At 56.3% G+C, this 18877-nt stretch overlaps 1 protein-coding gene across 5 annotated transcripts in view; it reads right to left on the bottom strand.

The window, feature by feature from the left end:
* Positions 1-3056: 3056 nt before the first annotated feature.
* CARD11 (caspase recruitment domain family member 11) overlaps positions 3057-18877 on the bottom strand; it is a 112431-nt gene continuing 96610 nt past the window's right edge. For 3 of the 5 annotated variants that reach the window (XM_047713859.1, XM_047713861.1, XM_047713860.1), the window contains exons 17-25: positions 18648-18774; positions 16521-16761; positions 15863-15959; positions 15377-15472; positions 13460-13595; positions 12088-12267; positions 8323-8447; positions 7206-7321; positions 3784-5548 (exon numbers count right to left, since the gene is read on the bottom strand). In XM_047713859.1, coding sequence (XP_047569815.1) covers positions 5344-5548; positions 7206-7321; positions 8323-8447; positions 12088-12267; positions 13460-13595; positions 15377-15472; positions 15863-15959; positions 16521-16761; positions 18648-18774 — 1323 coding nt within the window. In that variant the 3' untranslated portion in view covers positions 3784-5343. Of the gene's footprint in view, positions 3336-3783; positions 5549-7205; positions 7322-8322; positions 8448-12087; positions 12268-13459; positions 13596-15376; positions 15473-15862; positions 15960-16520; positions 16762-18647; positions 18775-18877 lie in introns of those variants that run through there. The other 2 variants (XR_007124484.1, XR_007124485.1) reach the window with 2 other exon arrangements.

The following is an 18877-nucleotide window of genomic DNA, read 5'->3' as shown; positions in this document are numbered from 1 at the left end:
AACTACATGCTGGCCAATTTCCCACAGTCCCCACCTATCCCTATGGCCTTACCATGGCCCACTTCACTCACTCACATCCTTGCTGGACTCTGGGCAGCTCCGATGGTGATGCAATGACTTGCACTTAATTTTATGTCCAACCCAGCAGCTGCCTGTGCCCAGCTACTGGGCGTGAGGGGTAAATCAGACAGACCTGCTCTCCACCCTTATGAAGCTCACAGTGAAGACAGTCACCCCAACATGGTCTGACAAAAATTGTGGCGGGTGTGCCCCTCAGGTCAGGTCAGGTCAGGCCGTCCTCCCTCAGAGGACACCTGATGCATGAGTAGGAGGGAGGCAGAGTGAAGGGAACAGCATATCAGAAGAGGAACAGCCTGTGTGGAGCCCTAGAAGCCAGAGAAAAACCAAGAGGGCTGATGTGGTTGGGGGGTGCTATGTGTGGTTTGGGGGTGTCCTAGCTGACAGCGAGAGGCAAGGGGAGGCCCAGCCCAGAGGCCTGGGCCAGTGGGCAGTGGTGGGATGGGGAGAGGTGAATGACTTCAGGAGAGAGTTAAGAGTTCCAGGATGAGTGAGAGTATAAGAGAGACAGAGACACAGTGAGAGAAAGCGGGTGTCACCCAGCGTTTTTGGCTGCAGGATCGAGCAGGGGTAGGTGGGGAGAGGCAGGTTTGGGGCCTGAGGGCGTGAATTTGGCTTTAGGCCTGTGTGGACTGGTATTCCTTAGTGGAGGGCAGGAGGTGGTGTGGGGCCCTGTACAAAGCTCCCCCCACCAAACCCTGCTTACACTTTGCAGCAGAGAGCAGCCCCAGGGGCGGGGGTCTTAGAACTTCCAAATTTCCCCAAGGCCAGAGAGGATTGGCTGGCTACACGCTGACAGCCCCTGTGGGTCTCTGCGACAGGCTCATGGAGAAAGCCCCAGACCAGAGTGCCAAGCCTGTTCTGGTCCTCACCCACAGAAGTGGGTACCACTGCGATGGAGGGCACTGGGGGCCATGCAGTGGGGTGACCCGGGCAGAGCCCCTCTCAGAGATGCAGGGCCACAGCTAGTCCCTGCCAATGACCTACATATCTGATGAGGAAATGATGGGGTGGCCCGCCGGGGACACTGGACTGCTGTGGGAACGGATAGGGAGAGAGCCCCTAGGTATAAAGTATGGGACAGCGTGAGTAGGCTCTGGGGGATGGGGAAGGGGATGTGGACAGCGCAGGGGATGGGATCTACGTGGATGGCGTCTTCTAACACATGCTTCCGAAGCCTGTGAATGTTTTATCTGTTAGAAATGGGTACAGAATTCCAGATTAAAAACCAAGGATCCTCTGCCCCCACTGAGGTTCCTGGGTCCTTTCTGCTGGCTTCAAGGGCGATGGTCTGAATTGTTCTCAGGGTCTTTTTTTTTTCCCCCAGAGCCCCACAGCCTGGGTGGGGGAAGGGGCCAGGACAGTGGAGTAGGACACTTCCTGTTGCTTTTAGTTTGGGTTCCTGGGGTTTGAAATGGAAACAAAAAAAACCAAGGTTCAGCCTCAGTTGGAACCCTCCCCCCCCCCCCGGCCCCTGGAGATTTCTCTGGCACCAGGTCATCAGAGCACAGGCCGAGGCTTCCTGGAAGTTGCTGGAACCCCTGCAGAACATTCTGGATAACACAGGGGCTGGAGCAGGTGCTAGGAGGTGCATCTCCCCATCCAGCAGCCAGAACATCCTGGTTGACCTTGGCAGGACGCCAAAGACAAATCCAGGACAGGGAGCAAAGCAGGGCTGGAGAGAGAGGCCAACCTAGATAGATGCACTCGCAGGGAACGTGACCTTGGATGCCGTGGGTTTTGAGGCCATTGTGATGGCATGACGCCAGGGCTCAGAGATTAGCTCCTCCCACACTCCCCTCCCCACCCCCAAAGTGTGGCCTGGTTAGGTAGAAACCCAAGCAGGCTGCCTCGGGAGAAGAGAGGAAACCCACATCCTCTCCCATCTGATCCTGAGACTTGGCCCCAAGCCAGCCACTGACGGGGACCCCGGAGCCTGTCCCCAGTCACTCTGAGAGCAGAGAGACCCGGCAGTTGCCACCAGGGCCCTCTGAACTGGAAGATTCAGCAGAGCCTGCAGTTGGCAAGTCAGCTGGGGCTGGCTGGAGTTCCAGTTTTCCAGCTGTGTGACCTTCGTCTAGCTACTTGGCCTCTCTGGGCTTTTCTTCTCCTGTATAAAATGGAGGAGAGTTGTGGGGTCAGTAAGTCAAAGAACGCTTACAAAGTGCTTGGCACAGAGTAGGAGCTCAAAAAATAGCTGCTAATATTTTCCCAACCCCAGAGCACAGGTCATTAATCTGGGGATGTAGGGACCCCAGGAATCTGAGAAAGCCTGCCGTTTCTCCCCCGGGAAAGTGTAGATCTACAAATATGACACCATTTCTGGGGCTCCGAGCTGTGTGGTTGGTGTCCTTAGAGGAAGACCACGCATCTATCCCTGGTGTTACCCCCCTGGCACAGCCTCCCTTCTCGAGCCTGGGGCCCTGGTTTCTCCATGCGGGCAGCAAGCTCTATCGTGCATCTCAGGCGCCTCCCTGAGCCCCGGGCTGGCTCCCAGGGGAAAACACGGCTTGCAGACTCTGGTGCAGTAATTTGAGCTGCAGTCTCCCCATCGCCCAGCCTCACGCATGCCCCACGTTCCTTCCCAGGCAGCCTGGAGCTAGAGCAGATGATGTCAGAGGTCTTCTTTGAAACCCCCCAGGGGTGCCAAATCCCAGCCTCCTGCTGACTTCCCCGTTCCATCGGGGACTGACCCAGAACACAGCAACTCATTCCTGACCTTCTCTCCTCCTGCCCCATCTTATTAGCACACACACAGGCCTGCAGCCCTGCCTTCTGGAACCTGATGAAAATGGCTCAGGGGTGCAGGGGAGAGGAGGAAGAACCCACCACCAATATTTTCCAGGCGTTTTTCCCCACGTGTGTCGTCTCTTCAACCCTCGTCGTCTCCTCCCACCTCCCAAATTACATGCAAGCCACGAGTTTGGTTATTCTGTACACGCCTGAGCATCTGAAGTTAAATAAATAAATAGAAATAAATCAGCAGACCTTTTATTCCGGGTCCCTCTTCTGGTCACGTCTGTCCCCTTGGCTCTAAGTACTTTATGAGGAAGCACCGGGTATGAGTGGAAACACGACTGCCTCGGCTTGGGTAGAATTTACTGTTCAACATACAGCTCTAGCAAGACGGAAGCCGACACCTTCCAGCTCCTACGGCTCCTTGAGAGGTGGACGGCTTATCTGGGGACAATTAACACATCTGGGCCTCCAGAAGCATGGCCTCTCCGGGCCCAGTGCTTCCAGCTTGATTCTGGGGGCTGTTTAAAGGAAGAAAAAAAAAAGCCTCACTAACTGGCTCTTGGGGGAATATATTTTTGTTTGTAAAGGCGTTGCTCTGTCTGGCAAACTTGGGTCTCAGGGGTGTGGGGACGAATCATCATCACAGAGGGACAAGGGGACCAGACCCCCTGCCTTGGACACCCCTCACCCCCACCCCCACTTGTACCTCCCCAGGCTTTGTGGTGCTCATTTGACTTCTAAGGGTCAAAATGTTAAAAAATAAAAATTTAAAAAATCCTGCAGGATGCACAGCGTTGTTTTTTTAGACCAAGATATTCATCAAAAGCTCTTTTATTTGTAATTCATATCTTGACTATGTGGCAAAAACCTAAACCACTCGTGCCCATGGTATTTAAGACCAAGAGTTGTTCCTGTATCTGTTAGGAATCGCTTTAAGCTGTTAAGTAACCAAGGACTGAAATAACAGTCATTGAACACAAGATAAAAATTTATTTCTGTCCCACGTAAACAAAACCCAAGCAATAGTCCTGGGCTCCAAAGTGCCATCAGTGACTCAGACTCCTTTTCTCTTTCTTCTCCACTACCCTCTTGCACAGAGTTTCCATTCTCAAGGTCACCTCAAGGTCCAAGATGACTGCTGGAGCTCCAGCCATCACATCTGTAGTCCAGGCAGGAAACTAGAGGAAGGGCTGTTTGTCTGCTTTGTCTTTCCTCCAAACCTTGTTGCCTTACATTTTCTTGATTCCTCCCTAGCTGCAAGGGAGGCTGCGGTATATGGTCTCTTAGCTGTACACCGTTTCCCAGAATAAAAACAGGATCTTGTTAGTAAGTGGGCTGTCAACCAGCAGTTTCTCCCCCAGTTCCCATGAACACGCAGACCTGGGATGGAAGCCCATCCTGCCACCTACCCGTTTGATAAATACTCAGCGTGGTGGCAAGCTGGACTGGCCTGGTTTTGGCCACGCCCAGTCAGGTCCATACTTGGAAAGTCTGCATGAAGGGGTCCAGGAGGAGAATGGCTCTAGAACCCACAGGGCCTCTGCTATCTGCTGTGGGGGAAAGCACGGCTGTCCTGCACACACACCCGCCAGCCTAGCCCTCAGGCAGTGGGAGCAAATCCAATCCAGACCCTCACCCCGCATGCTGAACGGAAAGCAGCAGCCAGGCTGCGTGTATGAACGTGACGTGCAGAGAAGCAGAGAGCCCGTTTGGGGAGAGCAGAGTAAGGGGCCCTGGCCTCTGGGGCTGGAGTCTGGGACGGGGGTGGGGGAGACCTCCCAAGCAGCCTATGGAAGGACAGTCCCGTTCCAGAGTGACTTGATAGCTTGTCACCACAATCAGGATGTAGCTTAGTCAAAGAGGGGCTGGGAGCCATCCCGCCCAAAGACCAGGGGTGACTCAGGTGTGTCCTGGGTGAACTGGGATGAACTGGGATGTCCAGTCTCCCTGCCTGCTCCGGACATGGGGCTTGACCTAAGTGATCCCAGAATGCTCTGCAGGTTACTGAGGGGTCAAAAGTTGAACACCTCTGCCAACGATGAAATAATTGTAATTTTATAAATGCTGAAATCAAGGAAATGGAGAGATTTTAATGCAAGAAAAATAATAGCATGGCATGTTTCCCCGTCCGCCCCAACTGTCCTGCCCGGGAAGGCGTATCTGGCATGTTCCGAGGGCTGGCGGGTGGCCTGGTGCTCAGGGTCCCTGCCTACAAGGAGGGCACCTGTTCCATGCGTTACATTCATCTCCTGTTCCGGCTTCCATGGGGCCGCTGGCCTCCGGCCTGGCATCAGGTCCTTTGGGGGACCCTGCTTCCCTGCTGGTGCCATGGGGACAGGTCAGCCCCGGGAGGCATAAACCTGTCCCGTCCCCACTGGAGAGTGTCTGTCCCCTCAGCTGCATCTGTCCCGGGGCTCCCTGGTGGGAGGTGGCCCATGACCAGGAGGACGGAGCCCCCTCACCCCCCGGCACTGCCTGCTGGGGTCTGGACACCCTGGGAGCTGCGCTCGGACTCTGGGGACCCCCTCATAACTGGTCCTCATCCACCCAGACGGTCTTGCGCTGCTCCTCGCTGATCTTGTCTTTGAGGACCCGGAGCAGCTCCTCCACGCTGCCCCACATGTCGGCCTCCACCGTGGCGTACAGGCAGGGCAGGGCCTCCAGCTCCTTCTCCTTCAGCCGGCACAGCCGCAGGAACTCCTCCTCTGTCTCGGGCCGCGGCAGCATCTTTCTGTGGGCAGAGAGCAGGGGCGGCGGGGGGGGTGGTGGTGACACACACACAGGGCGCTGTGGGAGCTGCGCGGGAGCCCAGGCCAGGGGACAATCTGTGCCACCTGACCTCCCCTGCCACCCCCTGCCGCCTTCCAGCACTCCACCATGCCACGGGCCCTGTTATTCTGGTCCCTGCGGAAATCCCAAGAGGTGGGGCTTAAAAAAATCTTTTAATTTTTTTCCTTTAGTTTACTTAAAAAAAAAATTCTTCCATTTTTCAGAGCTAATTGATGGACCGCGCAGGGGAGCTACGCTGCTTAGTCTTATATAATCATGGTTGCACACATGTGAAAGTTCCCGTCCTGACCGCTGTTACAGAGCACAGTCCGGTAGTGTTACGTCTCTTCACATCATCGTGCCACCGAGCTCCAGAACTTTCTCATCCTGCTAAACTGAGCCGCACATCCGTGAACATGCTAACCCCCCCTCACCCTCCCCAGCCCCTGAGGCCACCATCGATTTGTCTGCGACTCGTCCAGGGGCCTAGAGTAAGTGGAATCGTGCAGTATTTGCCCCTTGTGCCTGGCTTGTTTCGCGGAGCCTCGTGTCGTGGAGGTTCATCCCTGTTGTCGCTGGTGCCGGCGCGTTCTTCCTTTCTAAGGCTGCATCACAGCTGTGAGCTATTCTGGAGATGATGCTTTGGGTTCCTCCGGGCAGGGTGCCCTGGTGTGGAACCACTGGGTCATGTGGCCATCCTGTGAGGACCCTCCGGGCCGCCGTCTTTGGCAGTGGCCGCGCGCTCCCACGTCCCCGCCTGCAGCGTATCAGGCTTCCCCCCAGCCTTGCCATCACACGGCCACCTCGGGTTTCCAGACAGCACCCGTCACAATGTGTGTGCAGTGGCGAGGTGGGGATTTTTGTCTTGTGTGCTCATTCGTGGGTTCCCTGGGGCCAGGCACTTAGCAGGTGCACTGGAAGGATCCGGTAGAAGAGACCAGTGGCCTCACCACCTCCTCTCACTTGCAGCCGTGTATGTGTGGGAGAATTGGGGTCAGGGATAGCGCCGCCTAATGGCCAGGCCCCAAACCCCATAGCCAACCCTGCCACAAATACCACTGGCTTGACCTTGAACATGGATTCAGACCTTTCCTCACCGCCCGCGAAAGAGGATCGGGTCCCAGCTCTCGCCCGGGTGGTCCTAACCCCTGTCTCTACACAGCACGGGAGGGAGCCTTTTACTTCCTGTTAGATCATGTCACATGGCGTGGTCTGGACTCCTCGGCTGCGAGGTGGCTCTCCCCGTCACAGTCCAGCACATGGTCTCTTGCCGCTGTCCCCGCCTCGAGGTCTGGGCTCTTCTCCCTCAGCACCTGCCCTGCCTGCCCTCGCAGCCCTCGGGCTGCTCCAATGTCAGCTTCCCTTCCCCAGCCACCTGGGGCCTGCATCCATTCCCCCTAGTCCTTGTCCCTCTGGATGTGCTCTGGGTGTTATTGTCTCTGCTGCTAGAGGCTGGGGGTCGCATCTGCCCTGGATGGCAGCCGGGCACAGCCAGGCACCCTAAACAGAGAGCAGGGGGACCAAGTGCCCAGTGGTTCTTTTCTCAATGGCAACCCCAGAGGTGTGGCAAGGAGGGAGGGGCTGTAGGAAGCCCGGCAGGAGGGGTCTCCGAGCCCTACCTGAACCTCTTGATGTTCTTCTCTGACACCCGAATGAAGAGCACGATGGGGTAGATCCTGGACTTGATCAAGTCCCTGGTACAGCTGATCCCGGCCTCCAGCAGACAGTGTTTGTCCTGCAAGCACAGCGGCCAGTGGGCAGTAGCTTCTCCAGCCCCTCTGGGTAGCTGGGGCGGGGCCCATGGTGTAGGGTCAGGCTCCACGGGACAGGGACAGGGGCGAGAGAGCCCTGAGCGCCCCCAGCGGCACCAGGGAACCAGGTGAAGCCTGACCCCTGCTTGTTGGCACACTTGGTCCCACAAGGCTAAGCACAGCAGTGAGGGCTGCCAGAACCCAGGCATCGAGCCCAAGGGGGAGCAGGCGGCATGAGTGAGTTTTAATGAAAAGCAAAATCAGCTTCAGGAACACCTGCTACCCCTTTCTGCTTATGAAGGCGTTCGTGGTTCTATCAAGGGCAGAAAACCCCCGAAAAGTGAGGTGGGGCTGGCAGTCCCGGGAGCATCTGCAAGGCGTGATTCCCTGGCACCCAGGAGCTCATTGCTTCTGAAGGACAATCTCTGTGTGACCCCACAGTCACCACCCACTGCAGAGCTGACACCCTACATGCGAGGGCAGCACTCAACAGTTAGCTTTGCTTTGGAAAGGTCCCGGAAGGAGAAAGAACTCAATGCTTGGGGCCAATAAGGACCATGTTGTCTGGCTGCAGAAGATTCTAGAATGCATGCAGATACCTCTCCTGCATTGCTACCAACTTCCCTCTGAGGGGAATAGGACTCCTGGTGCCCACTTGTTCTCCCTGTCTCTCTGACCCACACCCCCTCTGTCTCTGGCCCTTGTTCTCACAAACAGGCACGCGACCCTGGGCGAAGTGAATTGGGAAGACCAGTGCCAGGGAGCCATCAGAAATAGAAGGTGGCTTCAAACTGTCAACGTGCATGTCAGACCCCAGAGAATGAGGGTGTGTGGAGAGGGAACATGGAGCAGGAGAGAAAAGGAAAAGGAGGTTCACCCACAGGGAGATCAGAACAACTCTGTACCCCACCCTTGTCCACGGCTGAGGCCACCTCACAAATATCACTGGTGGTCTCACCCCATCCAACCCCCAACCCCACCTCACCTTGGCGGCCACAGCTTCGATGTTGGCAGGAACAATACATTCAAAAGTGTTGGGGTTCTTCTCCCGGGAGTAGATGATGGTCTCCGTCTTCTGCTTCCTGAGGAACTCGTCTCTGGTGACAACATCTGAGGACAGAGGGCCAGTCCTGAGGGCAGCACAAACCTCCCCTTTCTGGGCTCAACAGAACTCTACCTTGATCCCCTCGGGCCACATTTAAATGAACCCTAGCTCCTGTACTAGACTGTGAGGTTTCTCAAGGGCAAGGTCAAGGGCTTCTTTACATTTCCCACAGCAGCCCACAGAAGAGCTGGCTGGTAAATTCCAGCATTAAGCTTCATTGGACAAAGTAGCTCAGACACTGAAGTGCAATACTGGTGAGTTGTCTATCGTGAAGGATGGACAACTATCCACCCACCCACCCAACCACCCAACCATTCATCCAGCCATCCATCAAACCAACCATCCATCCAAGCGTCCTTCCATCCATCCAACCATCCACCCATCCATCTACCCATCCAACCATCCATCCACCCACCCATTCAACCAACCATCCATCCATCCACTCACCCATCCATCTATTCATCTACTCATCTACCCATCTACCAACCATCCATTCACCCATGCAACCAGTCATCCATCCATCCATCCATCCACCCATCCACCCATCCACCCATCCATTCATCCACTCACCCATCCATGTATTCATCTACACATCCACACATGCAACCATCTATCCATCCACTTACTGTCTATCCATTCGTCCATCCATCTACTCATCCACCCACCTGTTCAACCATTCATCCAACCACCTACTCACTCACCCATCCAACTGGCCATCTGTCCATCTAACCATCCCTCCACGAATCTATCCATCCATCCATCCATCCATCCATTTATCCATCCACCCAGCTACCCATCCACCTACCTATCTAACCATCCATTCCCCCTCCAGCTATCCATCTATCTATCTCTCTACCCATCCACCAATACACCTGTTCATCTATGTATTCATCCAACTACCCACCCACTCATCTATCCCCCCACCTTCCCTCCGTCCATCCGCCCATCCCTTAAGTTAATTTTTGTTGAAATTTATCATTTATTGAAAATCTAAGAATCAGTCATTAGAATAAAAATATGCTAAAAACATAGCTGTTATTATACTTGAGAACCTATGACACAGCTGGGGAGAAGAATGCGGGATACAGAAAACTACGAAACAATTTAGTAGGCGCAGTGATGGGCTATTTACTGTGGCAGCAGTGAGGAGGTCTGGAGGAAATAGAGGAAGAGGCAGGCTTCCTGGAAGAGAAGGTATATACTGGAGGCCCAACTCACTTGCTGGGTGACAATGAACACATCTTTAATCTCTCAACCTCAGGTTCTCCATTTATGAAAGGAGGAGGGTAGAGTCAGTCCAGGACTGGAATTCCCTGCTCAGACCCAGGCTGGCTGGGGCAGCCCACACTAGCCCACAGATTTGGCGTGTATGCTACATTGTGCACTGGAAGTGAGTGGGAAGGGATCTGGGGGAGAGCCAGCATGGGAGGAGCCAAAGGTGATTTTGGGGGAGGGAGGCAGCCTAGAATGCCCACCCTACAGTGCCCACAGTTCCCTGGCTGTGAATGCACCAAAGGGAAGACAGAGCACATTTGTAGGATTCAGAGCGGCTAAGTGGGATTTTTAAATTGGCTTTCTACCTAATCTCGTATTGCCAGGGAGGAAGCCTCAGGCAGAAGTGAGGTCCTCTTCCCAGAGCCTCCCTGCAGAGTGTGTGAGGTTCCCAGATAGGCAGGCAGAGCCTGGGGTTGCACACCCTTGAAAAGTTCCTACACCTGAAGCTGGGCTTGGGAGGGCCTTGGAGACAAGCAGACCCTGTTGAGAAAGGCGGGGGTTGTCGAGGCAGCTGCAGGACTCAATGAGCTGTCTGCACCCGCCTGCTCCATGTGGGGGGGCTAAGAACCTGGAACCCATGCTGTCCTTGGCCCCAGGGTAGCCTCTGGCCATCCATGAGCTTCTAACTTCTAGGAGAAGTGGCCACTATTATCCCAGTTCTGCAGCAGAAGGAACAGAGAGCTTGATACCCTGCCCCAAATAAACAGCTGGGGAGAGATGGGAAGGGCAGAACCTAACCCAGAGACCACTTGCCTCAAGGAACATGCTCATTCCCACCAACCACACTGTCTGCCGAAGCCCTCCCGGCCGTGGACCATAGAGGGTCTAAACCATGGGGAGGGCAATGGGGGTGCAGCCTCTCACTTCCCACTGAGCCGGGCATCCAGGGAAAGCTCAGGGTCGTCAGTGCCAGCATGCAGGAGAAGGTTGCGTGTGGCACTGTGTCCCGGGAATCAACAGGGGGGTCTGCCCCCACTCAGGCCAGCCCCCCAGTGTTAGGGCTTACTGATGAATGCAGGTGGCAATATCTGCACCCCACCCTGTGATGGTTCTGAACATTCCCGGACCCAGACCCACACGAGAAACCCACACGAAGTTTGCAGAAAGGACCCCTGATGGATGGATACGGCCGCCTGGGTCTCAGGGATGGGACTCTACAAGCAGCAGGAGCACGGATGGGTCTCAAAAACATTATGTGGGGTGAAGGGAGCCAGTTACAAGGGATTCTACACTGCATGGTCCTGTTTGTAGAAGAGTCTAGAAAACGCAAACCAATGTGTGATGGCAAACAGATCAGCAGCACCTGGGGCAGGGGGTGGAGGGGAACCTGAGGGGACGCAATGTCCTGTCTCCTGCTCCTGGTTGGGTTGTGGGGTGCAGACACCCGCCCAGACTCATTCAAGGGCACGCTGAAAATGGGGGCGTGTTGCTGTATGTAAACTGCACCTCTGAGGGCGAACCCAAAACCTTGAGGTCTGCACGTCACATCCACTAGCACGACTGCTGTTAAGGCACAGGACCAGTGTTGGTGAGGTAGACACAGAGGGAACTGTCCCTCAGCCTCAACGAGGAAGGACATGCTGCCACCGGCTACCAAGGGGTCGGACCTCGAGGACACGATGCTGAGTGACAGAAGCCAGAGGCCAAGGGACAGACACCGGATGACTTCCCTCACACTGGCCTGCAGAGAAGTCAGATCTACACAGACAGAGAGTAACATGGGCACCTGGGGCTCAGGGTGGGCACTGAGGGTTTAGTGGGGACAGAGTTTCATTTTGGGAAGATGAAAAAGTTCTGCAAATACAGGTATACTTAATAGCCCTGCACTGAACACTCTGAAGCGGTTGAAGTGGTAAATTTTATGTTACGTGTATTTTATTATAACAAACGCCCTGCTGGGCACCTAACTTTCAGTTGATACGGGCGGTCCCGGATGGTCACTAATTAAATACAGATGATGCTAAGGACAACTGTAGTTCGCGGTCAGGATTGGGGCTCAGCCCTCTGTTATCGGGTGTCTGACCATGGTCCCCTAGCCACATCAAGGACACGGGCGCCCTAGTGATGAGAGATGGCTCGGCTCTTACCTAAGGGCCCAGAGTGGGCACCCCAAGTCCCGTCTCCTAACTGACCCTGTGCCCTTCATCCCGGACCCTTGGTGTGAATGGTGAAGGGGAGGTTCCCCACTCTGGGGCCATGGGGAGCTCCAAGGGGGCTGCCACAGCAATGGGGACCGTGACTCTACCTCCCCGTGCACACCAGGCCAGGAGGGAGCGTGGCCCTTCCATCCGCTCTCCTGCCCATCCCTGCACCTGACCTGGTGGAGGAGGCAGCCCTGGGATGCGCTCCTGGCCAGTGGGGTGCACTCACCTGGCTTGCACATGGTGAACTCCATCGCACCCCCTGAGTTGAGCAGCTTCTGCACCAGAGCCTTGGCCAGCATGGTGGGCGTGAAGAGGACAGGCCGGCGGCGCTCACAGTAGAAGGCACGCACCAGGCTGTAGGGGATCAGGCTGAGGTTCTTGCTGAGCTCACTCTCGGGGTCCATCTCTGGGAGGGGAAGGGCCAGCGGTGAGACCCTGGCCTGCCCGCTGGGGTGTAGGGCACGGAGGGCCTGGGAGCCTCCTTGACCCCATGGGGTCTGCAGGAACCAAGATGTTCCTTGGCCATCCGGGAGTGTTTACGAAGTACCCCAGGGCCCGGGCCCTGCTCTGGACATCTGGGGCCATGGCCCTGCCTCCTGGTGCCTGCTTTCAGGGAGGTGGTGGCGGCTGGAGGCAGGTCAGAGGCCTGTAATGAGCCCCACCACTCTGGGCGGCAGTGCCGAGCTCTCAAGGAGGAAGCGGGAGCAGGATGGGCAAGGATGGCTTTTCTGAGGACAGTCAGCTACTGGGACCAGTGCTTAGCGAAGGAGCCAGGTGTGAAGAGCTGGAGCAAGAGCTGTCCCTGGAGGGAAGAGCGGGTCGGGGTGCAGAAGGAGAGTGAGGGGCTGGCAGGAGTGGACGAGGGGGCTTGGGTGGGAAGGGCCAGGCTTATTTCAGAAGCTCTGGGAAGCCACCAGGGCCGAAGGCGGGGAACGATGTGGCCTCCCTTCTGCCTTTTCCAGCCTCTCTGGCTGGCGTGTGGGGAGTGGTACAGAGATGGCCCTGGGCAGCTCCAGGAACCACAGCCCCAGAAACCGGTGGCTTGTCCTTTCCTTGGTCCCCTGACCTGGCTGTCAGAGGGCCAGTCTGGAGGGGAGCCCAGGCCCTCCTGCCATCTGTGCCTGGGCCACCTGGCCCCATGAGGGCAGCTGGGAAGGCTGGCTCGCCATCAGTCCCCTCCCACAGGGGCCCGTGCAGCCGGTGACCCCGGGCCGGCTTGATAAATGGCAAGAAGCATGCAGTGGGGAGAGAAATCAATAAGTGAACACTTCACGGCAAACAGCTCCAATTAACATGGGCATCTGGGCTCCAACCAACGCTAGCGAGTGTTTGGGAGGGGTAAGACTGGCGGGACGCCCTCCTCTCCCACCTCTGCTGGCAGGCTATGTGCGCCACGGGGCCAAGGCCAGGCAGGTCCCCTGGTAGCTCCTCCCAGAGTGGAACCCCTTTCGAGGGAGTGTGTGTCCCAGCCCCCCTGGTGAGGAGCCACAGGACCCACCCGGACCCCTGGAAGTCCCCATGCCAGCAAGAAGTGGGGAGGGGCCAGGCTCCCTCCTGCTTCTTGGTCAAGAGCTAGGTGGCATCCAGGAACATCATACCTTCCTGTTTCTCGGTCAAGAGCTTGGTGGCATCCAGGGACGTCCGGGTCAGGCTCCCCAGGGGGCTCCCTGAGACGATGCGGACTCGCTCATTGCTGTTCATTCTCTTGTACTTGTTCTCGGACCTGCTGACGAACTAGAGGACAGGGGCAGGGCTGGTGGGCCTTGCTTCTAACCAGACTGAGCTGCCGCCACCAGGCTTGGGGAGACCTCTGGTAGGACCCCAGCTCTTCCCAGGGACCGGGGTCAGTCACATTCTCCCATGAAGATAGGAGACACTTAGCAGGCTGGAAGGGTCCTTGAGCGATTTTGGACATCACTGCTAAGTAAGTAAGCAAACAAAGGCTGACTCTCCTCCCTAACCCGGCTTGAAGCCTGCCGAGGGGTGTGGTGCAGGTGGGTGCACCGGGAGTCTCTCTGGTAATCCCATGTGCATTCCTGGGGAGCCATGGGTGGAAGGTCCCTGGCTGGGACCCCCCATCTGGTGGGCGTGGGCAGGACAGCTCCATCTCCCATGACACTGTTCTCCACAGCCCCTGCCTCAGTTTCCCTAAGTGCTCTGGGCATACCTGCCTTGTACAATTCAGAGTTGAGCCCTGGAGGGTAGAGAGGGATTCCTCCATGGTGGACACAGACTCTAAATTCCCACCGACTCTCTGAGCTGCTTTGATCTCTCCATACCCTCCTGAGGCAGGAAGAAAAATCTGGGGAGCTGAGATCTCAGTCAGGCTCTGTTGTTCACTGGCCCTTGGGTGAGGCACCCAGGGGCGCCCAAGGTTTATGACTTTTGCATGACATGTGGGCAGTGACATGGGCAGGACTGTGTGGTCTCACGTGGTCCTGCCTTCAGGAGTAGCTCAGACTCACCAGGGCTCCTTCTACCTCCCTAAGTATCTCTCTGGTACCTGTCTGCATCTACCTGGTTTCAGGGTCATACCGCTCACCATTTCCCTGGGCTTCCTATGTTCTCGCATTAGGATGGAGCAAGTGGAGTGACACTAGCTCCGCTGGGGTCTGACTAGCATGATACCAACACAGGGACATTCTTGTGGGACCACACCTTAACCTTCCTCCCTTAGCTCTTGTCAGCAGGCAACAGAATAAAAGGCTACAGAGGATGCTTCTGCATTTATGTGAAATCCCTTCTGAAGCCATCACCTACGGTGCTAGTCAATGTGCTTGTAAAAGGATTCATGCAAAATAAAATCCATTTTAGAATTAAACATAGGGGCGCCTGGGTGGCTCAGTGGGTTGAGCCTCTGCCTTCGGCTCAGGTCATGATCTCAGGCTCCTGGGATCAAGCCCCGAATTGGGCTTTCTGCTCAGTGGGGAGCCTGCTTCCCTCTCTCTCTGCCTGCCTCTCTGCCTACTTGTGATCTCTCTCTCTGTCAAATAAATAAATAAAAATCTTAAAAAAAAAGAAAATAGAATTAAACATAAGGGAAACATTTTTCTTGTCCCAGAGAACTAAAATGTTTCTATGATCAGATAAGATTTAAAGAATCTGCAGCCTTTCCCTTTTTCCCTTGGCTGCCAGGATGCTCAGAGATAAATTTCATGCATGATCAGAGGGATGAAACTGACCTAGACACCTGCGATGTCTATTTTTTTTTCCTGATACACTGTTTCTGATCTATTAATACTTGAATAGCTAAGTTATTTAAAATCTTCTATCCTTAACTTCCTCCCATTTTTTATGCAAGTGACATTGTTTCCAACAGGTGCAGAGACTGTCTACTGACCTGTCACTGTGAGGGTACGATGGGATGGGAAACGTGAGGCACTGGGGAAAGTTTCGAGTGGTGTACAAACGCAAAGCGCAGTTATTTTGATCAGGTCTTCTCTTCTCGGGAGCAAGAGGGCACAGACACAGCCAAACACGATTGCAAAGTCAGTAGGCGCTCTGGGGCATTTTACCTGAAGGAGCTGGCCGAAAAGGAAACTTGCTCGAGAGAGGCGGGGACTGACCCGGGGGTCACTGGTGGAAAGTGGCTCTTCGGGCTGAAGGGTGTTCTGAAATCAGTTATCAGTCAGTCAGATTTGCTAGGCTCGGCAGGATGTGAGAGCCCATGGAGGCCACTGAGAACCAGGGACGTGTCCTCAAGCCCCCTTGGTGTGAAGGGGAGAAGCATTAGTCGTGGAATCAAGGCATTCCAGATGGCGAGCAAGCTTGGAGGGTAAGGGGAGCCTTGTTCTAGCAGAGACTAGAAATGTAGGGGAAAGGCTGCGTCCCTGCTGGGGAAGGTCCCCAAGGGCAGGGCTCCTCCTGGAGGGGCTGTCCCATTCCCAAGGAACCAAAGTCCCTATAGCCCATCACCCTTGAGATTAGTGGCTCCCATGTCAGCCCTCTCCAAACTGCCCCTGAGTGGGAGGTGTCCGCTGGTGGGGCACAGGGGTACCTACCCGGAGCGCCCTCAGGGTGTGGTGGGTGTTGTCTGTCTCTTCTCGGCTTCCCCTGTGCATCAGACGCTGTAGCTTGACCAGGAGGAGTTGCTGGGCTCTGGGGGAGAGGGGAGAGGAGGGCAGAACCTCAGAGCCAGGCCTGCCCCTAGGAGGGGGAGCTCTCCACCCCAGGGAGGACATGACGCCAGGCAGCTCGGTTTGAGCCCCGCAGCCAGGGCTGACCATGGCAAATCTCTTCCTCTGAGCCCTGGGAGCGGGTGTCTGCAGATGCTGACCTTACAGGGCTGGCCTGAGTGACCGCTGGAGTCTGCAGGTGCTTAACAGACACCTGCAGTATCTAACTGATGCGCTATGGCTGTCTAATTACTTGAGGATGTCAGGGAGGTGGCCTGCGGCAACGCTCGCCATGAGTAGCCAAAGAGCATAAAATCAAGAGCCCACAGCATTCCCCGGCATGGCTGAAGGATGGTTTCCCGGGCGTGAGTGAAGCAACAGGACTCAAGGGAGAAATACCCCTGGGTGGCAGGGGAGCTTCAGGAGGAGGAGGGAATGGAGGGGGCCTCACTGGTCAGCAGGCGCCAGTCCCCCGGTGAGCCCTTCTGCTGGGTGGCAGCCCCTCCTTCCCCTCCCCCTGCCCCAGCACCAGCTCTGTCCTCACCGGCTATAGCTGGGTATGGTGCCCACGTCCAGGTCGTGGTCCGTGAAAGGGTCGACCCGTGCGCACAGCCACTCGTGCCTGTCCTGGTACATGGTGTCACGGACATGCACGACGTCATCGCACTTCAGGGACAGGGAGCAGGCGTCCAGCTGGCTGGAGATGTTCAGGTTCAGCCGGATGTAGAAGGAGTCCCCCGAGGTGATGAGGCCCTCCTCCATGTCTTTCAGCAGCTTCCGGTACCCTGTGCAAGGAGAGAAGGTCAAGGACACGTGGGCTGTCCGCTGGCGAAGGGCTTCCCGCTGCCAAGATTCTCCAGGTACAAATTCCCTCCTCGCTGCCCCTGGGGACGCACCCAGGTGGTGTGTGCCTCTTAGAGCTTGCAGGGACTCCCCCGTGTCCTTTGCGGGTTTCCCTCTTTGTCTTGGCTGCCAAGGAACTCACAGCTAAGTTGTGTGCCAAGTTGCAACAAGTCTGGGACCTCTGCTGTGACGCCCTCCACGCTTTCATTTAGCCCTTCTGCTGTGTGCACAGCGGCACTGTTCCCAGGATTTGGCTGTGACAGGTCGCTCTGCTGGGAGCAGTTTCATATGTGTCTTTTGTGGACACGCGCTCTCGTTTCTCCCAGCTGTACTCACGGAAGTGCAATCACTAGGTCCTTGATTATCTACACATGTAGCTGTCCAGACACCACCCAAAGGTCTTCCCAAGTGGTAGGACCACACTGTGTGCTGTTTTAACCTTATTTAATGCCACTGTCCTCTATAGTATGAGTTTGTACAAATCCCTCTGGACAAAAGCAGGGCATAAACCTCAAATACAATAAATCCAGCAACCTGAATGTCTATAATATAAATCCATAATGCAAATCCCCAAATCAGCTCCCCCCTCCCCCACAGAGCTGCCTAACCCAGTAGAAGCTATAACCGTTCTAAGAGTCAGGCTCAGTGTGTCGTCACCACACGCACTGGGGGAGGCCTGAAACCGCCAGGGGTTCAAGGGCTGGTCAATGTTTCTGGAGAAGCCGGGGATGGCTGGTTGGGTCCTTCCCGCTCCCCAGGTTGCTCCCCTGGGCGGGGTTAACGCCCATCACTATCTGAGCTCTCTGCTGACTCAGAGAAAGGCCCTATAGACATGACCCTGCTAGGCGGGACCTTTCTGACCCTGAATTCTGGACCACAGAGCTTCAACTCAGGGGACTGCTGGCCAGTGGGCAGAGACTTTCTGCTGGGCTGGAAAGTCGGGCTGGGAAGAGGGGAGGAGCCTGCCCCCGTGAGGAGGAGGAGGCTTGAGCGGCTGGTCCCTGTGTGTGGGGACAGAGCCGTCACAGTCATCTTCCCCAGCAACCAGCCACTGCCGGGAAGGAGTGCACGTTAGCAGGGGGCAGTGGGGAGAGGCTAGAGAGAAAGTGGCTATTTATTCTCTGTTGAAAGATTCATGAGCCCTAGTGGTTAAAAATAAGATCCAGCTGCAGAGACAATCACGCAGGAAAAATAACCCAGAGGTGAGAATGGGCGCTTAGTCTTTGGGAACTGCAAGGCGGAGCCTGGCGCTCACTGCCCCAGACTCGTGGCCCAGGAAGAGGAGCTGCGATCGCAGCCTTGCTGGGGCTGGATGACAAGGGACAGAGGCCTTCTGGAGATGGTCCTGGAGCCCTGACCACGGAGCAGAAGGCGTGGCTCAGGCTGTGGCTTGGTGGCCCTGCTGGTGCCCGGGCGGCCAGCCTGGAGTCCCCGCCTCCATTGGGGCTAGGAAGTAAGCTTCCACCGGGCAGGGAGGGGTGAAGCAGGCCAGGCAGGGAGGGGTGAGGCAGGCCAGGCAGGGAGGGGTGAGGCAGGCCGGGCAGGGAGCAGGCGGTCAGCCAGGGGCCCCTGCCTCCTCCTGCCTGGTCCAGACGTCTGCGTGTGGCCAAGCAGGCTGTCTACACCGAGACATCCCAGGGCCAGGGTGTGCTCCCCGGGGCTCCCATTCGCCCGCCCTCCCCTGCCTGCCAGGCCCATCAGACCCTCCCGATGGGGCTGTGACCAGCTCGTTCCTCCCACTGAACGTGGAGGCCGCTTATCCAGGGCCCCACCCACACGGGCTGTCCTGCTGGCCGTGGCCCTGCACAGGCGGGCGTGGCAGCCTTACCCTCCTGGTTGAGCTTGTAGTGCAGGGTGACGGGGCCGCTGCATCTCTGGATGGTCCAGTGCACCTCCTCCTTCGTGCATGTGTCCAGGGGGACACTCTGCCGCTCGCCTTTGATGCAGCCTTCCAGCTGGGTATCAGAGACACACTGTTCTTCTGGGCTCCGAGGGCGGGAGGGGCTGCAGGGGTGAGGCCGCCCAGCCAGGGAAACAAAAGCCCCTCCCCCCAAACTG

Source organism: Lutra lutra, chromosome 18 (assembly GCF_902655055.1).
Source record: "Lutra lutra chromosome 18, mLutLut1.2, whole genome shotgun sequence".
Taxonomy (NCBI): domain Eukaryota; kingdom Metazoa; phylum Chordata; class Mammalia; order Carnivora; family Mustelidae; genus Lutra; species Lutra lutra.
The sequence above is the reverse complement of the archived record's forward strand: the minus strand, read 5'-3'. Positions and strand labels throughout refer to the sequence as shown.